Here is a 26,492-nt window from a genome sequence, read left to right as displayed (position 1 = left end):
TAGGAACCTGGGTTTGGCTGGTTTTGGAGGGGTGATTTTTTATCCGGGAGGCACTGACATACTCTCTTGCTTTGGCCCTCTCAGTATTACTGACTCGAGCACTGCTGAGCTCTCTCATCTCCTTCACGGCTTGCGATATTTTTCAAGACCGCTTCAGTGTTCTTATCGTGCAGGGAGACTCCAAAGTCAACATCAGATGGTGTTTCACCTCATCCTTCACCCATGGCATCACTAGCAGATTTCTCTTGATATTTTGGACATTGTTTCCACCATTTCTTGTACTTGGTCTCATGTACTTAGATCAGCCAATTCGGCTACTGATTTGTGTGCTAAACTGCCCCCCACCCCCTTCTTTCAATCTCTTGTTGTTAGGGGAGGTCTCCCTTGATGTATCCTCCTCCTCTTTAAAATAAAGTTATCAACATTTCAAAAAAAAAGTATTCCTTAGTACGTTGGGAAGAGTTTGCATGGAAGCCTAGGGATCAAAAGGTTGAACTCACTAACAAGTCATTTCTATGCAAGTGGTCATAGTGTTTTATGTGTGAAAAGATTCCCTGTGGATGATGATTACTGCAAAAAGTACAACTATGATGCTTCTTCATGGTTGTCTTCAAACTCTTGTGTTTCTCGTTATTCAGATTTGTGGAAGGCTTGTGTTGCTTGATGCTGACAAGAATAATTGGCATCCCAATGGCCCTTGCGACTGAGGTGATTCCATCTGCAACGACCACGACCACTATGGTGGCCAATTCTGACGACAATCTCCCCTCACTTGTCGTCAGTGCAAGCGCTGGCCTCCAGCATGACGACCCTATGGCTGTTGCGAAGCCACAACTCCCGAGTTCAACCTGCAGTAACCAAGATAGCATCCTGAAGACAAGACACGGTGCTACCTCAACCGATGCACCAAGGACAAAAGACTAAGGTGACAACCACAACGACAGGATTACTGTTTCCAAGCGAAGACAATCACAGCACAAGCCTGATTTTGTCCATTTTGCTTACAGAAATACTACTGCTACGGTGGAGAAGATTAATCGTGCCTCTGGAATTGTCGTCCGCATTACCATTGCTAATGGAACCAAGCGCTCTTTCATCTACATCTCAATCGTTGCGACAGCCGTACACTGCTGGCAACTAATGAGGATGACCATGGAGTGAACTACTCGAACAAGACTCTAGAACTATGGATTAGTTGTTTCGTCTTTTACATTTCCGTCATCAGTTTTCGTGGTCAGAGAGAATGTAAGATTGCCCAACACCGTGACAACCTCATTATGGCATTTATGTTGCGGACCTAACCAACACAAACTTCAGCTAGAGAGCACTTCACGACTGCCTGGTTAGCCTTTCACCAACCTCGACTCTACTCCAAGAGAAATAACCACCGGTAAACCCACCATTGCTTTCCCCACCACTCCCGCTCCCCCATAACCATACACAAAATCCTTTTTTGCCTCCATTGATTTTCCAGCCACTTCCATCCCCTTTGAACTCACAATCACTACCCACTCTGAGACAACAAGCAACGCCCCATGTTCCTCCAGCACAGTTACCAGCCCCTGAATTTGGACTGTCACGACTAGGGGTGGTATCGAGCCGAGCCCGAACCTGCCTATGTTCGAGCCGAGCTTGATTTAAATATTTCAAACCAAGCTTCGAGCCGAACCTCGTCTCGAGCCTAAAATTGTTATCGAGCTCAAGCCCAAAAATTTTAACTGAGTTCGAGCTGAACTCGAGCTTCAACATAAAACTTTTCCAAAAATATATATAAAATAAATTGTATATAAAATTATGTATACATTTTACATAAAATTGGGCATGACCTCTACATAAAATTGGGCATAACATATATATATAATACATGTATAATATTGGGCATGATCTCTACTTAAAATTGAGCATAATCTATGTATATAATACCTATATAAAATTCGGCATGACCTCTACTTAAAATTGGGTATAATCTATATACATAATACCTGCATAAATACTCCGTAAACACTTCATAAACACTCCATAAAATTGTCTATACATTCCATAAACACTCCATGAAGTTGTTTATACACTCCATAAAATAGTCTAAACACTCCATACCCTGCATAACATTATGAATAAACTCCATACAATAATCAAACACAACAAAATTAAATGAAATATCAATATCAATTTACAATCACCTAAGTAAGAACTATAAATCCTTTAAATAAAATCCTATTACTATTAGTGACTTATTAGAAAATTACAAGAAATATTTTAAATTTTTCTTAGGAAAGTTAAATATACCTCTTATTGCCTCTTCTAGGGAAATAAATAAAAATTAATAATCAATCTAATATATTATTATACTTATCGATAAATTTTTAATCAAATAAATTGTCAAACACAAAATTGCAATGAAAATTGTTTCATGCTAAAAGTATTACAGCATCAACTGTTAAATACTTTTTCAAAAATTTTCTATACAATTTTCTACCCCATCTTGGCAGGAAAATCTTACTTAGAAAATTATATGATTTTTTAATAAGAATTTTCAATTAGAAAAATGTTTAAAAAAAACATGAGATACTAATAGTTCATCGAAACTTATTTCTATAAAATGTATTTTTAATTTGTTCAAAAGCTATGAGGAAGGAGAGTTTAAGGAAAAAGTTTTTTTTTTATTTTTACTTTATGATCTCGCACGTGTGAAATCATCTTCGCGGGTGGGAGGGGGGGAGATTATTTTTCCCCTAATTTCTCCCCTGAACTTACTAGTTCTGGTTTTCCGCCGAGACGAAGCGGAGGGAAGGGGGTTACGGCGCCAGGGAGGACCTGTCGTCGGGGAAGACGGCGATGGCGGCAACGACGGAAGCGGCAGTGACGAAAGAAGCGGCGGTGACGAAAGCGGCGGCATCGACGGCGACAACAGCGGCGGTGACGAAAGTGGCAGTGACGAAAACAGAGGCGACGGCAAGGAGAGGAAGAAATCGAACGGACGACCACAGAGGCGGCCGGCAAGCAGTTGTCGACGGCGTTAGAGGCGGCGACAATAGGCAACAGGAGGGGCTCGATGGTGATGAGGGGAGGAAAAAATTCCCCCCCCCCCCCCCCCCCCCCCCCGCTCTTGCTCACGCTCCCGCTCCCCTACTCCAGATCCCGATCCTGATCCTAATACCGATCCTGACTCACCTTGAGCCGGCTCACGAACCAAACCTGGCTTCGGTCAAGCTCGGCTCGTTTTTTTTATTTTGAAGCTCGAGTTCGGCTCGAGCTCGAGAGATAACGAAACAAACCGAGCCGAACTCGAGCCACTAGCAAGCCAGCTCGGTTCGAAGCCACCCCTAATCACGACCCAATGCTACCATCTCTTTCCCTTCCAGTATCCTGTGTGATGGCCGCTCTGCACTTGGTCAATCTATCATTATCACCACTACCAACTTCAACTCAGTTATACTCCACGCATCTCACACCTCGCCACCCAAGATTGGTTGGTCCACCTCTACACAAGTTCAGATAAATCCTTAGCCCTTGCCTCGGCTCGAGCATCACGGAATCAATTAAAGGCTCCCCACAGCCCCTTCAGTCAATGGATAAACATACATGGCCTCCCAGCCGAGCTATGGTAATCCAAAGTTTTCATGAGCATCACTGCCATCTTTGGAATGCTCATATCCCTAGATCGAGACACCAAACAATGACATCGTCTGGACGAGGCAGGCCTCCTGATCAACCCCCATTGTCTTCAAAGCGGTCACCAATTCCTCTGCATTGTTGTCAATAATGCCAGGTTCTAGATCAATGTATCCTTTGACGATATGGCAGATTTCCGGCAAAACAACAAGCCAAACCGCGACTCTGATGAGTTAACTCATCAAACACCTCGCCCAGTCACCAACTCACTGAGTTCAAATGCCAACTTGGATCCCCCCTTGGCAAGTGAACCCCATTCACAAGCACACCTGACACGCCGCCCAAATGCAAATCCAGCCCCCCTATATCTTCCGATCACTCCAACGAAATTACCCCAACGGCTTTCCTTCCTATTATGGGCACCCCTCCTCTTTCTCTCCCTCACCAACTTACAAACTTCCAATACCACTCCAACTCCGAATCAAACACCGAAGAGTACCCCCCCCCCCCCCCCCCAATCATTGCCACTTACCAACATCATAATCGAGCTCAACCCAGACAGATTCTACAAAGTGCGCCTAGTGTCCAAAATTGATACCCTAGAAATCCAAAAACAAGGGGCTTCATTTTTCCAAAACCCGATGAATGCTCTCAGTGCTTTGTGGAAGCTCTTCAATATGAGAAGCACAAGTTCAATCCTAAAACTTGTAGATGATGGAACTAGCTAAATTGATGGGGGTAGTCTACTCTGGCCCCTACCTGGTGATCAGCACTCGTCCAAAGTCCAGGAAAAGCATGATAAATGATAGGGGTATCCTAGAATACTCGCGGAGTTGGTTCTACCTAGCACTGGGCAACCATTCGAAGTCTTCTCTCTTCCACTAAAGCCAGCATTGCCATTCTTGAAGAAACAAAAGTCTCTTCCCTCTCCAATGCAACTGTTAAGGACCCCTAGCCTTCTCGGGATTTTGGCTGGTTGAATGTTGATGCAGTTGGCCTGTCTAGCGGCATCCTTCTCATTTGGGACCCGGGAGTCATTGAGGTCATTCATAATATATTGGGAACATAGTCAATTGGCGTCAAACTACAAGACAAGAACACTGGCAATATCTGGTGCCTCATCTGCGTTTATGGCCGCACTAAATATCGAGATAGGCAACTCTTTTGGGATGACCTCCTCACTATTTACCAACATTCGCCACTCCCCTCCTTGTTGGTGACTTCAACGTCATTCGTTTCTGCCACGAGAAAACCCCTCCAGCCCTTAGAATTTCTACCTCCATGCACCACTTTGTTTATTTCATCGGCTACTGTGAATTGGAGAAGATCGCACTATCTAGAAAATCCTTCACCTAGTCCAACGGTCGCCAGCCCCCTATCCTATCTAAACTGGATCGCTTCTTAGCGCATGATGAGTGAAAGCGTCTCTATGACAATGTAATGGCAAAGTTCTTGTGTGCACAGTTTCTGACCACTGGCCAATCCTGCTCGACACCCATTTTGGAAGATGGGGCCCTTTACCCTTTTGGTTTGACAACTACTGGCTCAATGACAACACCTTCGATTCTGCTCTCATGCATGTCTGGAAGGGCCTTGCTCTTAATGGCTTGAGAGAATGGTCTCTCCCTCAGAAGTTGAAATTGCTCAAACGCACCTCAAAACTTGGTCCTTGGGGTGTCAGTCCATGCAATCTGTTGAGAAGAATTCTCTCCTCAATCAGCTTTCTATCCTGGATGTTGCGGAAGAACTCAGGTGTCTCTCTCCCAATGAAATTTCTCAGCGTTTTTTTCCATTCAAAACCAAGTCCAAACTTTCGCTCACAATGAGCTCGTCCGTTGGAAACAAAGCGCCCGCTTTAAATAGCTCTTTGAGGGTGACACCAATTCAAAAAAAATCACGTTGTAGCCTTTGCTATGTGTTGGGCCAATCGAATTATTGCGCTATGTGTTGATGGCGAAGTAACATCGGACCGGCCCTCCACTACTAACCCCTTGGTGGGTTTTCTTTCATGTCTGTATATAGAAAGCTGCCCATCCCACCCATACATTCAGAATGTTAATCTCTCTAAAATCCCGCCTGCTGCTGCCGATTTAATCAAGCTTCCATTCTCCACTCATGAGATTGAAATGGCCACCCTTGGTCTGCCACATGACCGTGAGCCCGGATCAGACGATTATAATGGGGAATTTTACCGTCATTGCTGGTCCATTATCAGTGAAGATGTCATCGCCATGGTCCAGGATTTCTTCCACCGTGGTATAACATGCAGAAGCTTGGGAGCCTCTTTTATTCCCTTCATACCAAAGAAGTCCAATGTGGAACAACCCTCAGACTTCCGTCCAATTAGCCTCACCACCAGCACCTACAAAATCCTTGCTCGCCTACTAGCCAATAGGCTTAAAGTTGTGCTGCCCCTTGTCATTCACCATGGGTAGTGTGCCTTCATCAAGGGGTGCAACATTCTTGATTCAACAATGACCGGTCATGAACTCTTTCATTACTTCAGGACTTTGAAACAATTCCGATTCGCTCTCAAACTAGATTTTGAAAAGGCCTTTGATAGGGTCAATTGGAAGCTCCTTAACATCCTTCTAGGCAAAATGGGGTTTGGACAGAAATGGCGCTTTTGGATCAAAAGATGTGTTTCCTTTGCTACTTACTCTATTTTCATCAACTGCACTATTTGTGGGTTCTTTAAGGGTTCCCGTGGTATCAGACAAGGAGACCCCCTATCCCCACTTTTGTTCAACATTATAGTCGAGTACCTTTCCTCCTTGGTTAACTCAGCCAAAGCTTCGGGAAGGATTCTACCCATTGCGGATAATGCCACTTTTGACATCCCAATCCTTCAATTCACCGACAATACCATCTGTTTTGGTGTGGGTACAATGGACCATGTCCGGAAATTCCGAGCACTTCTTGGTTTATTAGAACATTCCTCAGGGCACCAGATCAATTGGCATAAAACTATCATTGACTATCACATTGATGATGACACCCTGCAAAACATGGCGGACTTCCTGGGCTGCTCCCTAGACTACTCCAAGCTTCTCTCCGCTGCAGGCAGACTAACTCTTTTGAAATCCAGCCACGCTGGCCTACCCAACTATTACCTCTCTTTTATGCGCTGTCCAACATTTGTTTGCAAGAGAATCGATGCCATTAGAAAGCGCTTTCTATGGCGTGGATCCGACGACGCTTTCAGATAGCACCTTGTGAATTGGAAGGATGTTTGTCTTCCACGCCTGGTGGGGGGCCTTGGTATCCATTCCACAAATGAGATGAACCGCACCTTTCTCCTCAAATAGGTCTGGAATTTCAACATCTAGCACAGAACTATTTGGAGAAATATGGTTGCCTTCAAGCTACAGTGGCCGGGTCTGTGGTGGACGGAGAGAGGAAACCAGCATCGCATGTCCCTGATCTGGAAATCACTCTGCCCTCTACTTCCCTTACTCAAATCAGCAATGTCATTCTTCACCAGCTATGGCCAGAAGCTCCTTTTCTGGCATGACACCTAGTGTGGCAGTCGCCCTCTCGTGGACAATTTCAGCTCCTTATTCGGGATATCTATGCGTCAGAACATCACTATGGCCGATGCTTGGGGAAACCAATCATGGAATTTCCACTTTAGGTGCGGCTTGAGAGAGGATGAAACTGATGCTCTCTGCACTCTTTTGTCCACCCTTGGTAGCATAGTCCTTCGAGAGCAGATCCAAGATGATCTGGAAGCCCAACGCCAGTGGTCTCTTCTTGGTTGCTTCTGCACACAACCATGTCAGAGGATGAACCCCCAATATTCCCGAGCACAGTGCAGCCACTGTCTGGAAAATCTCCGCCCCAAACAAAATCAAATTTCATTTGGACCGCCATCCGGGACGAGATCCTTACTGTTGACAACCTTCACAAATGCAGCCACACCAGTCCGGACATTATCTGTCCCCTCTACAGCTCCTGTGACGAGTCTGTCCAGCACGTGCTCCTTCACTACAATTTCTCGTGGAGGATCTGGATGGCTATGTTCCAACAGATCGGTCTCCAGCTCGGCCTTCAGCACGACCTCAATGGGACCATCCCCATGGTCATGGGAACCCCCCTTCCAAAGCTTGGTAAGACCCTCCTTTCTGCCTGCCTTGCCCATGTGCCTTAGTGCATTTGGCCGGAGTGCAACAACTGGCGATTCAACCAAAAATTCAATAGCATGGACAACACTATCAACTCCGTCGTGGGCCTCATTTCCAGCTGGCTACACTCCAGAAAAGAATTCTCTTCCCTTACAGGCATGTCTCTTCAAATGCACTGGAACATCCTAGTGCATTATGTCCAGTCCCTCCAAGCCTCCTGCCAAAGCAGAGAGAACCCCCCCCCCCCCATATGGCAGCATCAGGTTAAGTTTCGATGGCAGTGCCATCGGTTGTCCGAGGCCAGCTGGTTTCGGTGGTGTTTTTTGAAATTCCTCAGGGGAGATTATTCTCTCTTATGATGGTCCTCTAGGTGTTGCTAACTCAACCTCTGCTAAAGTTTCCGGCCCTTTTGCATGAGCTGATCACTTTCAAGGATCACCTCTCAGATCATCTACTCATTGAAGGGGATTCCAGTGTTGTCATTGGTTGGTGTTCGGGCTCAGCCACTCCCCCCTTGCGCCATTGGCATGTTCTTCACTCCATTTATGATATTGTTTCCATAATATCTTTCTCTTGGACTCATGTAAACCGATCGGTGAACCCTTTTGCCAATAAACTTGCTAAAACTCCCTCCGATCCCTCATTGTTTGGTATCCCCCCCCTTGATGTATATTTTTCTTCTCTAATAAAATTCAGCACCATTTCAAAAAAAAAAAAAAGTGGAAGGCGGTTTGTCGTCTCAAGGAGATTTTTTAGTGTCACATCTCGTACTAAATTCATGACGGAAGGTCAGTTATTTCTCTTTATCATTCACTGGTGGCACATACAGCATCAAGAGGTTGGTGCCTCAATTTTCACCGTGCTCTCCTTGATGCTGAAATCCAAGAGTTCTGCCCATTGCTTCCACAACTAGACTTGGTTTTTACTCAGGATCATGGCAAGGTCTTACCTAGTTGGTGTCTAGAATCAGCAGGCTTCTTTACTGCTACTTCTTATTACAAGTGTTAAATTGGGTCCAAGGCCCATCCCAAAATGACTAACCAACTTAGGAAACCTCTTTTTCAACTAATAAACTCAAGATCTTTGATCTCACTAATCCATGTGGGACAATTCTTTAACACTCCCCCTCACGTGTAGGCACGTGGATAGTTTGGGTAGAGCCCCTCACGTGTAGGCACGTGGATAATTTGGGTGGAGGCCTACATATGAGTATTTGCTCTGATACCATGTTAAATTGGGTCCAAGGCCCATCCCAAAATGACTAGCCAACTTAGAAAACCTTTTTTCCAATTAATAAACTCAAGATCTTTGATCTCACTAATCCAGGTGAGACTATTCCTTAACAACAAGACTTACCCGGCCACTAATAACTATTCCAAGGTCTCTGCAGTCTAGAAGTACAAAGCTCCTCCAAAGGTTCTTCATTTTATCCGGCATGCTGATCAAGGCAAAATTTTAACCAGGGATAAACTTGTTCAAAGAGGTCAAGCAGTGTTGGCTAGTTTGTGCAAATTGTGTGGCGATGTGGAGGAAACGGTAGCTCATTTTCTGCTGCATTGTCCTTTTAGCTGGAGTGTATGGCATTCTATTTTTAGAAGATTTAAAATGAACAGTTGTTTCCCGTTTGTGATTGCTGAGTTTATCTCTCAGTTTATTTCTGGTCCATTCTCTATAGAGGGAGGATATTATGGCAAATGTCTATTTCTGGTGTTTTTTTGCATCATATGGAAGTAGAGGAATACTTAAACCCTTAGGAGGGCTCAATGTGCGGTAGGGAGTGTTAGTGAGAGTTACGCACTCAATTCTTACCTGGTCTTACGCCCTTGGCTCGGTTTTTTTTTTTTTAAATTGTGCTGATTATATTAAAATAGCTGAATTACACATTAGGGGGATCATCCCAACAATGAGAGATTGCAGAGAGGTCCCAAGCTTAGCTAATTTGTCAGCTGAGGAATTGGCCGATCTAGATACTTGATGTCATGAACAATAAATGGTAGATACAATGTATGAGATAGAGGATAGGGGGGCCAATGAAGGCATGGAGGGGAAGGGGAACTCAAGCACCAACTCATGACAACTCTGGAAATCCCTTTCAATAAGGAGCATTCCATGAAGTAGATCCTTGAAAACTTTAACACCATAATGAAGGGCAGTCACCTCAGCGGTGTTAGAATCCACAATACCGACCGGACCAGCATAGGAAAGGATGACTTCGCCTCTGTGATTTCTAAATACACCCTCGGCACCTGTCAGACCCGAGCACCCCAAGGCACTGCCCTCAAAGTTCAGCTTGATGCAATCACTGGGAGGAGTCCATTCAGCCATGGCAGGAGATTTTTGAGGACCCGACATATGTGCCAAGAGGATGCCAATTCCATCAAAAGGGAAATTCTCGCATGGGGGGAAATTCCTTCCTGGTGTGCAGCCAACTAGAGATAAGACCCACAATGGAAGATATGGTGCTATCGATATTGCTGAACTTCAAATTGAAGCATCGGTTATTGCGCTCCAGCCAAAGACACTAAAGGACGTGAGCTAGGCAAGCAAAGAAAAGCAATTTGCCAATTTTAGGCAAACTAGTCCCTAGCACCCTCTGAATGGTGCCAAAGAGATTCTGGTGCAGGCCCAATTGGATGCCAATTTTCTGAAACATGGCCATCCAAACCCTAAGAGTAGTTGCAGTGGAGGAGAACATGTTGAATTGAATCCTCACAAGTGCCGCAGAGACGTAGGTACTATTGGGAGTGGTGAATCCCCTCCACTAATGTGGCAATAAGCGGAGGCAACCGAGAAGATACCATTTGCATTAAGCTTCCAAATCAACTTATCATGGATCTAATCACACAAGATAATGTTGTTGAGGTTGGATAAGAGCGAGCATAGGGCATCGGCTTCCTCGTCATTTAAACCCCGACGAATGTGCAAATTGCAAGATTGGTTGCTCCACGCTTCAGCCACCAAGCTAGTTAACCACGAGAAGATCCTAGAGAGCCCAGAAACACCTCAATGAAAGGACATGGACCGCACCACTCATCATTCCAGAAAAGGAGGGTTCGCCCATTCCCGGCATAGAAGGACGTCGCGTTTTGAAGATGGGGAGCAATTTATATATAGATTTTCAGATCGAGGATAGACAGCGATGAGCGCCTCCCTCCTACCACCAATGGCCAGAATGTGAAGCATGAAACCCACCATGTTCCTCCACAAGCAGCAGTGTTTTGTATTGAAATTCCATATCCATTTGAGGAGGGTGCAATTCATATCTTTTGTGGGGCGAATACCCAACCCACCTCGGGGCCTAGAGAGAAACCTCTTTCCAACTAACAAGATGATATTTGAAAGTGTCCTCGGAACCTTTCCAAAGAAAGCGTTGTTAGATGGCATCGATCATAGAGCATACGGAGGTCGGACAGCACATATAGGATACGAGGTAGTTGGGTAGGCCAGCCAAGCAGAATTTCAGTAATGTAAGCCTACCCGCAGTGGTCTCTTGTTCCGAAATCAGCCAATTCCTTAGCTGACTCTCTTGCTAAAAATTGAGCTTCTCTGCAATCTCCTATTGTAACGGGAATGTCTCTCTCTTTAATTCTATCAATAAAGCTCATCAGATTCACATAAAAAATTAAAAAAATGATCCCAATTGTTTCTCCTTTTGTTTTTTTAGAATAAAGAGATTTCATTAAAAGAAGAAAGAAGAGAAAATAAAAATTCCAAGAAGGCCTCTAACAAAAAGGCCAAAATAAAAGGAAGATTAAAAAGAAAACCTGAAACCACAAAACAGAAAGAAAAAAATCGTCCAATATCAAAATATGCACCTCTTCAAAATAATCCAAAGTGACATGACAAAATTGAACAAGAAAGAAATCAAACTATGCACCTTTTCAGCACGCCAAAGTGCAAATCAAAGAAAGGAAGCCTTGAGAGAATACAGTAACACCGTGGTGTTGTCATCAGAAGACGACCCAGAGATGAGCAGGGAGGTTCTTCCTCAGAAATCATTGATATCAACCCGGAACCCTTCTGAACAATTTCTTCAACTAACACACAGCATCCATATAGAGTAGAGTCATCAGCCACCTAGGGAAAGCAACAACAAACCCTTTATACTTTCTGCTAGGAAAATCCAATAGCAGACACCATAGACACTTGTCTCACCAGCATGTCAGCAGTATTATCAAAAGAGAACTAAAAAAACAATAAAAATAAAAATCACTTTGTATTTAGGATTCAATTTGTAAAGAATAAGTAATTAGATAGAATTACACCTAAAGCACTGATAAATCTTTGTATCAGAAGGCAGTGTCCTCTCCCCTACTCCATGAAATTCAAGAGTATATACATCAGTTATGAACGTCACTCTGGTTCAACCAAGTGGCAAACCCAGTAAAACAAGGCTGAACTAAAACTAGGCATGCTCCATTTTCAAAAGACCGGTGGCTTGTACAACTTTGGTTACTTCTTAGTATCTATTTCAAGAGATATCTTTACCTGCAAACTAAACTTTTACAATCAAGAGTCTTTAACTCCAACAATATTGACTCAAGACAGCCAACCTGATTCAACAACAACTGAACTTCCAGCTTTGAGGGATGGACAGAAAATTTTCCATGAGATTTTTCAAGGGACCTTCCATGTTGAAGGCAATTCTCGCTCAGTTATCTCTTGGGGTTCGGGCAACAAAAACCCTCCTAGGAGTCATTAATTCTGTTTTTCAGAAATTCAAGATTTGCCAAAAAAAAAAAAAAAAAGTTGTTAGTAAATTGATCTCCTATTCCTAGATTAGTAAATTTTGTTGATGATTCTCAAGCTAAAGAGGGGGTTCCCTCCAATTCCTCATTGTAAAGGGTCCCCTCCTTGATTTTGTTTGTTAGTTGCTGTTTGCCTTTTGACTTAATGAAAATGCACCTTTTCTCAAAAAAAAAAAAAAACATAAAAAAAAACAAATTTTGGCAGAATTCAATCTAAAGAATCATTAAAAAGAAAATCATTTTTTTAAATGGGAAAAAGAAGAAAATCAATATGAAGCACACTTTTTTTTTTTAAATTATGCTAAATTTTATTATGAGAGCTCAAACGAGCTGATTACACGAGGGGAAGTCTTCCCAAACAATGAGAGATTGCTGAGAGGTTCCAAATTTTGCCAATTTATCAGCCAAAGAATTGTGTAATAAAAAGAAGAGAAGGGGAAACAATGAAAAGTGTAACTTACAAGTTACCTGTAAACGAAATACAAAAGATAAATCACTCTGATTGAGGTGTTCCTGCAAAATATAAAATGATAAAAAAATTTCTGTCACCATCTATATCTCATATAAACCAGTCAAATAAACCATCACACGTGGTTTTGTCTTCTAATATGAGACTTGTGGAAGGAAGCCCAAGTACAGGAAACAGGCCAATACCTGTCCAAGAAGTATTTCATTCAATGCACTCATTGAAGGAGTTCTTTCCACCGCATGAACCTGGCACTAACTCACTGAACGTAAGAACTATTGGCGGCATATAAAATAACATAAAATTTTCATTAATTTGCATAAAAGCACTTTAAATTATATTAATTTGGAAGTTGACACAAACCTCCAAACCACCAGGAAAACAGAAGGACAAAAGATCCTTGTACTTGAGTGGAAGTTGCTTTTCAGGAGGATAGACAAATAAAACCTGTAAAAACAAAAATAAAAAATATTTTGCATGAAATGGCATGTGAAAAACATAATCAAACAAGCAAACCAGAAATCGGGATCCATAGACATAGCACTGCATTAATAACATGATAGGTATGAGCATTAGTAAACACTAAGCAATGAAAACTATTGAACCAATACAAGTATTTCACTAAGAAGGTTTCAGGTATCAGCACCTGAGGTTCAATATTTGGTTTCCCATTTGCTTGATTCTGAAAACTGGATGCAATTTGTAAGGTCTTTGAGCCTTCAAGGTTTTTCTCAAACATCTGCTTCTGAAGGACCTTGATGTCACAGTTTGGGTGAAGACCTACAACAACTATGCTTTCATAAAGCCTGGATGGCTCTTTCACTGACCTTTGATCCTGCAGATTTTAAAAATATTTGGAGACGTATTACCCAGAAAAGCATTCAGGAAAGTTATCCTCCACAATATATGAACCCAAAACACAGCAGAAAAAAGAATACTGTTGGACCAATTACATTGGTCCAGGAACAACATATCATATTTGAACTAGCAAGTGCTGGTTTATCTAAACTATCAAGCTGGCAGAAATTTGAGTATCTTAAATATACACTACATAGAGGTAACATAGAAGTATACTAACTCGACTGGGAAACAATTTCCTTCTCAAGCACATCATGATGTGCAGACATCTTGGCTAAGAAGAATAAGAGGCTTTCTGCCTGTAGTCATGAATTGGCTAACCCGTGACGCAAGTTGTGACAGATCAAAATGGAGGAAAAGGATTCATATAGGCAAAGCCAACAAAATTCAGACAAGTCTAAGGTGATGGTGGTCGCCCACTTTTCCCTCCTCTTCAAAATTTTGCCACTTGGAAGAAAATAATAATCAAGTTGATCAAGAAGAACACGACTATAATGACAATGATGATGACAAAGCACAGTGAGATATGAGTTGAGCTTAAGTATTATGTTTTCACGGTTAGCAGTGGGAAAGAAGGAATATAGTTGCAACATATAAGAAATAAACCAGGAAACTGAAACTTAATTTTTAAGTTGATGAAACAATACACTAGAAATAAGACTAAGAAACTGATACACACTTTTAAAGGTGATGAAAACTACACTAGAAAGATAGGCAAAGCTCATTAGAAAAGAAGTGTGAATTCAGTATCAATTCAAGCCATGTGCTAGGGAGTGATAAGTGACAGTGTGAGGGATTTCAACCATCTTCCCTATCACTGGAATTTTCAGAGTGATGAATTCAGAGTAGGCAGACATTCAGAGAGCCACCGCCAAAGTCAGGTTTGAGGTCATCATCAGGTAAGGTTAAGGCTGGACAAAGTTGCTGAAGGAGGGAGTAGTCAAGGAAGAGGAAGAGACAGATTCAAAGATTGGTCGTTGTTCTCCTTTCAGTGTGGAAGAGTGTGCTGTTTATTGATGATGTTCAATTCAATGATTCATGTGCAATTAAGTTTGTCAGAGAGTATGAAATCAGGGGTATTTTGGTCATTTCACATGTGTACTTTGATGTTGGGGTGATGCAGTGCTTACTATGTGTTTCTTGATCAATAGGATGCTTTCGTCAGTTCTTGAAGGTAAAATTCCTATTCAGATTTTGTTGCATTTTGTTCCATTGTTTTCTATTTTCCCTTGTGTCTTTGGATGTGTATGTTTCACTCATGTTCTAGGATCATCCAAAGATAAGTTGTCTCCTCGAGCAATTAAGTGTGTTTTCCTTGGGTATTCTATCACACAAAAGGGGCATTTGTATCTGCAGATATACATTTTTTTAGGATACTCCCTTCTTCGAGTTTACTATTTATATTGATGTACCATCTCCTAGAAACCCCGAGTCAGTTATTCTACTCCCAATCAATGATTGTATTAGACCTACACTAAGTACCACTATTGAGAAACCAGAGCATGTGTGTCAACGTCGACAAGTGTCTTCCTCTCAACCTACGGCTTCTTCTCTCATGCCAGGCCATGACTCCACTTTGTCTCAGGATCCTGAGGTAAGTGAACTACACCTACCTATTGCTTTAAGGGTGTCCAAAAAGGTACTCGTCATCCATTGTGTCACTTTGTTTCATATGACCATTTGTCCAACAACTACAGAAAGTTTGCATTGTCTATTTCTGCGTGCACTGGTCATTCTTCAGTGCAGGATGCTATGTCCTCCCCACAGTGGAAGCAAGCTAGGGATGTCGAATGGTAGCAGTTATGTGATTTACCTTCAGTTGCTATAGTTGTTAGATGTAGATGGGTGTATACAGTCAACCAAGCTGATGGCTCGGTTGAGAGATATAAACCTCGTCTGGTGGCAAGAGGATACATGCAAACTTATGGAGTTGATGTTTTTAAAACTTTCCCCAGTTGCTCCGTTGTCCTTAGTACGTATTCTAGTATCTATTGTTGTTAATCAGGAGTGGTCCTAATGCCAATTAGACATCAAGAATGTTTTATTGTATGGTGACCTTGAAGAGGCAGTATACATGGAGCAACCTCCAGGGTATGTTGCTCAAGGGGAGATGTACAAGGTATCTAGGCTCAAAAAAAAATTCTATGGCCTGAAACAAAGCCTTTGTGCCTAGCTTGAAAATTTTAACCAAGTAGTGATCTCTATGGGCTTCTCTAGAAGCCACTGCAATCATTTGTTATTTGCAATGAAGATGTCCTCTGGGCTTATAGTCCTACTTGTATATGTGGACGACATTGTATTATCTGGTAGTGATATCTTTAGAATTGAAGAAGTTAAAAGTCTACTTGATACTCTCTTTCAAACTAAAGAGTTGGGGCCTTGAAATATTTCTTGGTGATCGAAGTGGCAAGAAGAAAAGAAGGATTGGTGTTATCTCAAAGGAAGTATATAACACATATGTTACATAACAAATATGTTACATGACTATGGCTTATTGGGAGCTAGACTAGTAGATACACCAATGAAAGTTAGACATAACCTACATGATTGTTGGAAGACACCTTAAGTGGCATTAAGTTAATAACCTTACCCAAGTCAAGGAGGTGGCACAAAGGGTAATTAAGTGCTATTCTCATAAAGATGGTGTAATTAAGTAAAATGATGTATGTCTACTTATGTCTTTTCCTTTTGAAAACTTATAGCCCTAAGGGCATTGTAGTCATTGTAACTTTCCTTTATAAACTATAAATAGAGGCTCAAGGTAAGGAGAAGATAATTTTATTTTATTTTGATAAAGATAAGTCTCCCCTCTTCTCTCAAATTCGTCCCTAGCCTTTCTCTCTTCTCTCAAACTCTCTCGAGCTCCATCTCTCTCTAGTCGTCTCTCTCTTTCTGTCTTTTCTTCTTTCTTCCTCTCCTTGATTCTCCTCTTCTTCTTCCTTTCCTCCTTCTCATCCTCTACTCGAGAACCCGACTTGTTACCATATGCATTTCAATTTAGGTTAACTTGATTGATTTGGTGATTTTCCTTTTCGCATCTCTAAGTACTTCACTACTTCCAGGGGTTTTCACCTTCCCTAGATCTCAACAGAAAATCTGGATGCACAACTTTGTTATGCTGCCCAATAATTCTAAAAAATAATCACTAGAAGCAGATCCTGGCTAAGGGAATACATCGATAATTAATTGAAAATTGTATGGAGCATTATTCTCCCCCTGTCCCTTGGAAACCACCCTCTTTGGGAAGTCTAAAATTGAACTTTGATGGTAGACATAATTGAGATCATGAGTATTTCATCATACTGGTTTCCTCAGGTCCAGTAGGTGCATATGTTTCAAAAGAAGTGGAATCTGCATCATCCTAACTGGTTTCAGATTTTTCCACAATGATTCTCCCATCAGATAGTTAGTTATGTATGGGAGATTCACCTATGGCCATGCTTTCATGCCGTAGCAATTGGTGTCCCCTTGGAGATTAGGCCATTTGATGAGAATGTAGACATTCACTCATCATCAACTATCACAAGCCAGCGTGTGATCCATTCAGTACCTCAGATTCTCTAGCAAAGGAAGGTGTATCTGACCTTCATGTCATTGTAAGCAATACCTTTTTGCATCCTAATGTTTTGAGCTGTTCTCTTCCTCATTGCCTTGAGGATTGAGACCTCTTCCTCACTAATGTATTTTTATTCATTAGTAAAATTGTCACCACCAATTCAAAATATGCATTAACAGAATAGATTATGGTCGCCATTCTTTCCTTTGGAATGACAGGAGATTCTATTAAACAAAAATACAAACACCTATAAGAGATGGGGGCAAAAACTTCAAGCACATATAAGAGAAGAGTAAGAAGGGCAAGAAGTGAGAATAAGGGGAAGGAGGCCCACAAAAAGGTATTAGTGAGACTCCATATGAACAACACTACTATTTTTTTATTGCTGAGATTCGTAGTAAAGATTTAATGCCAATGACCAGTTCATGCTGCTACACATAGAAATGAAACCCTTCAAAAATAGTATAAGATGTGACTGAACACTTTATACCTTTAAAAAAGTAAAGGATGGACCACAGACACTAAAAGGCCAATGAACCACAGGTTCATGGTCCACAGAGATTAACATAGATTAAGCAGAAAAACTTACCAAAGACTGCAACTGGAAGTTTGCCCATTGACGTTTTTGAGTGGTCAGAACTTCTGGATTGTATGTTCCTTTTTTCTTCACTTCTGGAGGAGGTGAGAACCCTTTCAATACTCTAGCAACATGTCTCTGAAGCTTCTGAAGTTGACTATCACCATTATCATCTTTGGATGAAAAGACCACAGAAGGACGTGGGGAGCGAGTAGTGGCAGCTGCAGCTGCAGCTGCAACAGCTCTTGCAACATCCTCGGTTGTTTGCATCCAGTAGGAGGAAGACCATCCAGGACTTCCTGAGCCTTCAGGCTTGGACATCTTCATAGAACTAAAATATTAATGTTTCAAAAACCTTCAATATCTGGTATATAGCAGAAAATCAAGTTAAAAAGAAATCAAAACAGAGAAAAGAATTGAGATCTTTTTCTCCCCTTCAATAAAATCTCATTCCATCATTCATAAAAGAAGGAAATGCAGATCTTATAAAATATTACTGACTCAGAAACAAATAGAACAAAGTAGTTTGAAAAAGCAGGTATAACAAAGAAGCCAATAACCAACGAAAGAAATTATCACTAAATGTGTAACTTGACATTTCAAGATAATTCATATATTGACTGCTCAGGAGGGTCACAAGAAAATCAGACAAAAGACAGGCACTTGCAACTAATGCAAAGCACCACTTTCTTGGCATTTCCTATACAGGCTCAAAATGTTCAGGAGAGGTCATGAAGTCCAAGCATTGGCAATCATTCTTATATAGGGTGACCTGATGAGAAGTTCATCTCTCTGTGGACCATCTGTATGACCAAGAAGTCCAAGCATTAGCAATCATTCGTACAAAAGGGTGACCTAATGAGAAGTTCCTCTCTCCATGGACCAGCTGTACAATAAAAAGCTTAGCATGGTGTTCGAAGCTAGGAACCACAGGTTCCAACACCATGTACACACTCCAGGATAATTAAAGTCATACAAGATGGAGGTAAACCAGACATCACAAAGCTAGTCAAAACAAAATCAGAAAAAGTTCCAAATTTGCCCTTTCTCTCTCACAATCAAACACGATCATCCAATTTCTATAGATGGAGCTTTTGAATCATGTTGACTTAGTTTTCTATCTACTTTCAGTCATCATCTAAAACCTCTTCTCTCAGTTATGAGCCAAGAGCACTATCCCAACTATAGGAAGATTGAACCAGAGGCATCAACCAGATGAAATAAAGAATACAGTTGTACGAATGATAAGATCCAAATTGATGTTACACAGTGACGCACAGTAACAAGGCTAAGAAAAACCACGTAAATGGACTACTCGAGTAAATAATACTCTGACTTTGGTGTAATTAAGGTACTAGGGTAGACCAAAGAAAAAGCATGCAACGCCATCAGCTCTAGTGTTGAAAATAACAGATATCACTACAATCAATTAAACAAACAACTTAGATCCTAACCTCATGTTCAGAAGGTACTTAGTTTTCCATAACTCAATAATATTTCCTACAAGCCAGTACTCATTTATTTGACTCACAGTTATATTCCTTACATAACAAAAACTATCCAATATAAGTGTTCAACAATTGTTCCAACAAAAAAAAAAAAAGCTCAAGAAGCACGGTATTTAGAACGACATGGAAAAGCAACACAGAAGCCTTCACTGCTGATATAATTCCAAGCCCAATACAATGTATTAAAGATATAAGAGAAGCATTGTGTAGCTATCTTGGTGGAATGACATCCAGTATACACCCTTGTTGGACGAGAACAGTAGTAGGAGGAAGAATCACACACTCAAAGTGGTGGGGTAATTTATTCTTATGTATTAGGAGATTTTTTTGTGGTTCATATCAATCAGTTTAGATATACTAGCCAACAATCATGAACCAAAATATTTTGCTTTACTAAAAGTTATTTCCATATTTAAAGAGCCAATAACACCATTTCATTACCTACCTTCAAACGTAACTGATGGTTTATGTTGTGAAACTGTCTCCTCCGATTCGCTTCCTATCTACTCATCACCCCCCAAGTCACCTGACCTTATCAACAGCTCTCAAAGATTACACCTGCAGCAAAGACAAGTAACCAAGTGAAATTGCGATTACGCACACACACTTTGACCAAAGCAGATTAAGTAGAGCTCTCTAAACTACATGCCTTTGGCAATCAGACAATATATTAAGGTAAAGAACAAGCAATAAGAAAATTTTTATGGAGAGAAGATAACTGAAAATACATGATCACCCGTATTTGTTTCAAAAAGTCAATAGAGTTCAAGCAGAAAACCGAAAAGCAATAATAAGTAACTCAAGCGCTTTAATCCATGAAAATCATGAAGGAAACGAATACAAAAAAATAGAAAAAGAAGAATAATAGAAACGTCAAAGCAGCACCAGAACTCAACAAAGCTGCGAAAAATGGCAGATTATCGGTCAAAAATGGATGGATTAAGCAGCACTCAAAAAGCTAATACTTCCGCAGAAGAAACTTACAAACGAAAACGTCGGTGATCGCTCACACATCATCAAATGACAAATGATAATAGAGAAGTAGGAAGGATAAGACACGTCGAGTACTACAGTTATTAATCGCAGGTGTAAATAAAGAAAAGGCAGCTCCACAAGGAAAACAAATTACAAGAGGAACCGAAAAGCATCGGTTACCGAGGTAGGAAATAGAGCCCCGTAAATGTTCCGGCCAGCGGAGTCCCCGGAGCGGTAGGAGGAGCGAGAAAAACGAGAGGTAAAAGAGTGAGTTTTATTGTTTGAGCGAGAATTTCTTTGACAGGGGAGTTCTTACTCTCGCCATGTCATCGATTGCTTAATGGTGGACCACCCTATTTCGTTTGTTGCTAGTGTCTTAATACCGGACCGGCCGACCCCACCTGGTTAGCCATGTCATCTAGTGGAGACAAGATTTGGCGCAGGCGTAATCGATTTTATTACTTAAAAAAGTACTGAAGTCATTCTTGTTCAAGTGACTGTTAAATATGATTAAGTGATCAGACCTGATCACCTCATCGGGTCAGGTTTTGCTCACATTAAACTCGTTAGGTCCCGGTCTGACCCCTTCACCTCGTTTGTCTCGACTAAAAGGACATCCATTGCGCCAAGTATACAATATTTTCATTAAAGTAATTGAAAACATACAAGGAAAAGGCCCTTTGCTTGTGTCGAATGGCTAACGGTGTAACCAAAGTCACAATTTCAAGTTTCGTTCGGTAGCGTTAACCAATTACTGTCGGAAGAGGAAGGTAGATCACATGGATTGATAATTAATCAGACAAGGAAGGAAAAGGGAACACTCACCTCTAGACAAGTATCATGCGATTCCGCTTTATTCAGACACTCGAAGACATCGGCCCACAATCTGCGACGTTTGGACAACAAGTGCAAATCCACTAACGTTTACGTGGTGGTCCCAAAACCGTCACGCAAATAAAATAACATCAGCATTATGATTCATTCCTCGAAGAGGGAATTCTGATGCCCGGCACTTTAGAACACCTAATTGAGTGCATGGTGCGCTTCCTGGGGGCCACTGACGCATGCGTTGAATCGGTTTGCGTTACCATTTTACGTTGAATCGGTTTGCGTTACCATTTTAACCTTCGATTTCAAGTGTGTACGCATCCACCTGTCTCTTGTTAGGTGCATGTCACAACATGAATTGAATGAATCGAGGAAAACAATTCGTATAGTCAAAGTATGACTTATTCCCCTCAAATATCAATTTTTTGAGTTTCCAATGTCAAGACTTTTGTAAGAGCTCCCCCATTACCCTATACATTGGGAGCATTAAATTCGTACCATTCAAACTTTTTCGACTGTGTTTGGAAAAAAAGTGAAGAGAATAAAACAAAGAGAAGAGAAAGAAAAAGAAAAAATAAAATAAAATAAAAGAGATTTTTTTTATTTGGATGCCCATTGAAAATGAAAGAGAAAATAGAAGAGAAATATAGTTTTTCCTTGTTTTGATATACGTAGAACATGAAAAAAAATATTAATATTTTGAAAATTTTATAATTTAATTTTCGTTGAAGTTTCTATTTCTTTTCTTTTCTCTCATAATTTCATCATTTGGTGAGAAAAAATTTATTAACTAAGTTCCTGACTTGAGAGCTCTTCATCAAACATTATTGTTATATCTTTTCTTTTTGCTTTCAAGTTCATCCTTGACTCAAGGTGAATGCAACAATGCAACACCTCTATATTTAAATGGTCAATAGCCACTAATATTTTTTTTTCAAAGACACTTATTTTTTTGTTAGGTTGGGCTTTTGTTTAGTTTAGTTTAATGTACTTGCATAGACAATTGGTTTTATGTTGAAATGAATTTTTTTTACTTGAAATTTATAGTTTTTTTATTTTTTTAGTAATCAAACAATTGGATAGATACAAAACAATTTAATGGTTTGGTTGGAGTAAAGCATAATTGAAAACCATGTATATGGAATTCAAGCAATAGTTCAACAAATTCAAGTTACAAAAAATGGCTAAAAATAGTGTAAGATGTTTTTTGGTGGTTCGCTTAATAGTTTAGTTGTCACTACATCGAAGGTCATTCCCAAGAAACAATCCAATGTACTCTAGAGTATCATTACTATAAAGTCTGTATCAAGCTTAAATTAGATTTTTTATTTTAATTTTGTCTTCAATATTTTTATTCAAATTTTATTCTATTTATGTGTGCAAGCATTCAAATCAAGTCTCTAGCACAAAATGAGAGTATTAGGAGGTCTAAATTGTTAGATTCTAGGTTTGTATGTTTAGAGAATTTATGGTTTGTAAAGAGAACGTGGGAGAAGAAGGGAAGAGAGAAAAAGAGAGAAAGGAAATGAGATCGAGTAAGAGAGAGCAAGAAAGAAATTAGGGTTGAGGCCATGTTATGTTTGTTTTCCTCCTACTCTTTTATTTATAGACTTGAGGGCATAAAACCCTAGTACATGAGTAAAGTAAAGAGCTAAGAGTTTAATATAATTACATCTCATGCCACTCACTCTCTAAATTACATAAAGTGTCACTATCTTCTTTAGCATCCTCCCTCAAGCTGGTGAGAAAACATCATGAATTCCTAACTTGGAACATGTCCCTAAGAATGGTTTTGCAACAATGACTTTTGTGAAGATATATGCTAGTTGATTCTTGGATCGAATATATTACATAGATATAACACCAACTTGCAGCTTTTCACGAACAAAATGATAGTCTTTCTCGATTTGTTTTGCTCTTTCATGAAACACTAAGTTAGTTGTAATGTGAATGGCTGCTTGATTATTACAATGAAGTTGCATTGGTTTATTTACTAGGAACCCCAACTCAGTCATGAAGGATTTGAGCCATATAGTTCACTTACTATATGTGTCATTGATCTAAACTCGGCTTTTGCTCTCGACCCTGCTACCACATTTTATTTTTTACTTCTCTAGATAACTAGATTACCTCCAACTGTTGTACAATAATGTCACGATCCTGGATCCGACACATGGATTCGTAGGGATTCGTAGGGAGGAAGAAGAGAAAGACGAAGATCAAGCCAAATGGAAGCTTGAAAACACTAGAACTCGTCGAGGAGAGCTCCAAGCCTGTTTAACCTAAAATTAACCTAAAATCAATGCTTCCCTTTCTTATTACTCTTACCCCTTAAATAGGGTTCATCCTTACAGGGTGGGTTTAAGATAAAATATTACAAAAATACCCCCTATAAATGAAATATTACAAAAATACCCCTATGGCCTAAAACAGAAATAAAATAAAAGTAAATTAAAGACAAATAATTAAAATAATAATATTATTGCGTGCATAACGTTACACCCCCTGGAAGACGAGATTGTCCTCAAGCTCGAAGGTAGGTCTGCTTGCCCGTGCCGATGTCTCCATCCATTCTCAAGTGTCATCCGCGGTATCTGTGTCAGCTCTCTAGCTACAAAACTAGAGCATCCAACCAAAGCAGCAATTTTTTTTTTTTAACATCAATACTACATAACCAACTCTCCTCAAAATTTTGGATCTCCCATTGTAGTTTTATGTGTTCCTTCTAGACCTCCTTGGTCGTGGGGCAGCAATATCTTCCTTCTCATTTTTATCTTCCTTGTCACCACTAGTTCCTTGTTTGTCACCTTTAGCTTCAGAGCTTTTCTTTTCCTTGAGCGGTACTCGAACAAGAGCTCGTTTCTTTCCACCAAAGATAGCCCTAAAAATGACTATTACAATGACAACAACCACAGAAACCAGAATGCCAATAGTAAGGTTAGGCTAACTCCCTCCCATCTCAATGACAACAATAATCTTGAACTTATATGCTGCTAAGAAAAGAATATCTACAATCAGCATTTCCTTTTCCAATTCAAACTTAGGCTTCCATGCAGTCACCCTGACAGATTCTGCAGTCTCCTCATCCCCAGCTAGCAAAATATTGTCAAAAAGTACCCCATCCTGCATTGTCCATATCTCAATTCCAATAGCTGCAATGGGCTCAAAGTCAGGTTTACCAAGCTCAAAGTACTCAGGGTTAGGAATCTGCTTGGGCTTCCAGACACCCTTATTGTTAGGGTTATCAATCAATGGGGCATTCCATATAAACTGGGTTTCTCTTCATACGTCTTTTCCACTCACCACAGCCAGAAGCAGATTCACACTTAGGATTATCAATCTTCGGTGCCTCCCATGCACCATCCTCATCAGCATCCCAATCTTCGGGCTTCTTAGCTTCAGTGTTGTCAATCTCCTGTAGTTCACCATCCAACCATCCATTTGGTTGCGCTGCTTCCGCATCTTCAATTTCAATTGGGGCAACTTCATCCCAAACGCCAGGCTTTATAGCATCAGGATCTAGAATCTTAGCTCTCTCATCCCCATCCTCAGGTTTCTTCTCATCTGGATCTTGTATTGTTGTAGTTGGGATAAGTGAATGCTCAAAATCAGTAGCAGATAGAAAATTGATCTTTTTCTTTCCCTCCCCATCCACAAGAAACCACAATTTATTGTCAGGTTTCCATATTGCATTGTAAACATGGGCTAGCTTATCAGATGGAACAGAAGAAGGAAATTTAAGGTGATGTTCCACAAACTCCCCAGACTTGGGATTCTTATGCTTGAGGATGAAATGCACCTTGTTATTGGACCCATATTTATCAGGTCCCAACATGATGGTGTAGGAAGATTCATTGTCAAACTCGTTGGGTTTCCATCCTAAGGCAACACGAATGCCATCCAATTTGCCTGTCTCTCTTCTGATCCTATCCCCATCCAACAAAACCCATAGAGGGTGCTGGCCTGGACCATCCCCAGCATCAATAACAGGAATACCTGCTGTTGATGCAGCTCTTCTGGCAGCACCACTGTCAAAGTTCCTTTGACATTTCGTATGGTAGCTTCAAGTGTTTCTCCTTTTGTTGCTGTAGAAAATTTTCATGCCTGCTTTGTTGTCAAAACTTCAACCCTTGATTTCACCTTAATAATAGAATGAACCGACAAACTTTCACCATTTGCAACGTCATCTTTGCATTCTAACTCAACACAAAGATTGCCAAATTCAATTGTAGGTTCTACTGCAGGTTTGACATCTTCAATAGAACTAAACTTTATTTCTTCAATCTCAACTAAGTCACTGCTAATAGCAGAAACATACAACACTGATTCATCTTTCTCAGCAAACTCATTAGTAGTTTCAGCACGAATAGCATAATCATTCAGCATAAATGCATTCTTACCATTAGATACAGCACTAATGCATATTGCTGCATTCTTCTTAAATTGCATCAGCATGTCACACGTAGGCCCACGCTCATCATTGCTATTGGTCCACAACTCATACTCCACCCGGTCGTCTGGGAGGGGCACTACTTTTGTCCACTCAAGGTTCACATAAACCATTTCCCCACTGGCAATAGCTTTCTGTGCAGAACGAAGAAATCTATCTCCATACTTTGCAGAACCAAGAAATGGTAAATTTAACTTACTATCCTGTGAATCTCCTATCACAGCAAGCCCCTTAGAACTACCTGTTATGATAGCATATATACCACTCAACACATTTATCAAGTTCACTACAAAAACCTTGCGTGAAGTAATTAGACCAAACTCAAAAACAATTTGTTCACCTGCTCATCATCTATGCTGTCAATCAGGTTCACCCATTGGAACTTGTCTACATTCGCCTTATAAATCTGTTCAAACCATCCCTTCAATCCCATCTCCCTTTCTGATTTCTTTAGAGCCTTCCCAATATACCACTCCTTGTCCTCAATTTTTATATCATGAAGCCCTTCAACGGTAAGAGCATCATCTGCTGCATTCTCAAAATTAACAAATCCAAAATATTGGAATTTCCCCTCTCCGTCTCTCATTACTACAGACATGGGACCCAAAAAATTAAGCCCCTCAACAGCTTGAGCAACATCTGCTGCTTATCATGCAGGAGCATCCCATTAAGCACAAACAAAGACGGGACATTTACACTGCTGGTGGTCTCGTTACTAGAAAGATTAAACAGCCTCACCGAGTCAATTGATCAACGAACCCACGCACAGTGACTGTGCTCATCAACAACA

At 40.7% G+C, this 26,492-nt stretch overlaps 1 protein-coding gene and 1 pseudogene across 7 annotated transcripts in view; both read right to left on the bottom strand.

Annotated features, from left to right (window-relative positions):
- LOC137955395 (uncharacterized) overlaps positions 1 to 20,654 on the bottom strand; it is a 91,855-nt gene extending 71,201 nt beyond the window's left edge. For 3 of the 7 annotated variants that reach the window (XM_068802318.1, XM_068802319.1, XM_068802312.1), the window contains exons 1-8: positions 20,605 to 20,654; positions 19,895 to 20,007; positions 17,954 to 18,272; positions 13,597 to 13,785; positions 13,314 to 13,397; positions 13,139 to 13,198; positions 12,953 to 12,997; positions 11,614 to 11,813 (exon numbers count right to left, since the gene is read on the bottom strand). In XM_068802318.1, the coding sequence (XP_068658419.1) occupies positions 11,614 to 11,813; positions 12,953 to 12,997; positions 13,139 to 13,198; positions 13,314 to 13,397; positions 13,597 to 13,785; positions 17,954 to 18,268 (893 nt within the window). In that variant the 5' untranslated portion in view covers positions 18,269 to 18,272; positions 19,895 to 20,007; positions 20,605 to 20,654. Of the gene's footprint in view, positions 1 to 11,613; positions 11,814 to 12,952; positions 12,998 to 13,138; positions 13,199 to 13,313; positions 13,398 to 13,596; positions 13,786 to 17,953; positions 18,306 to 19,894; positions 20,008 to 20,578 lie in introns of all 7 variants that reach the window. The other 4 variants (XM_068802315.1, XM_068802317.1, XM_068802316.1 and 1 more) reach the window with 4 other exon arrangements.
- Positions 20,655 to 23,964: 3,310 nt separating this feature from the next.
- LOC137955030 (calnexin homolog 1-like) lies at positions 23,965 to 26,288 on the bottom strand (annotated as a pseudogene).
- Positions 26,289 to 26,492: the final 204 nt, after the last annotated feature.

Source organism: Aristolochia californica, unplaced genomic scaffold (assembly GCF_029961685.1).
Source record: "Aristolochia californica isolate CCGP_79_NKW_82.1479 unplaced genomic scaffold, dmAriCali1.0.hap1 SCAF_2, whole genome shotgun sequence".
In the NCBI taxonomy this organism is placed as follows: Eukaryota; Viridiplantae; Streptophyta; class Magnoliopsida; order Piperales; family Aristolochiaceae; genus Aristolochia; species Aristolochia californica.
Note: the sequence above shows the minus strand (reverse complement) of the source record. Positions and strands in the feature narration are given on the sequence as shown.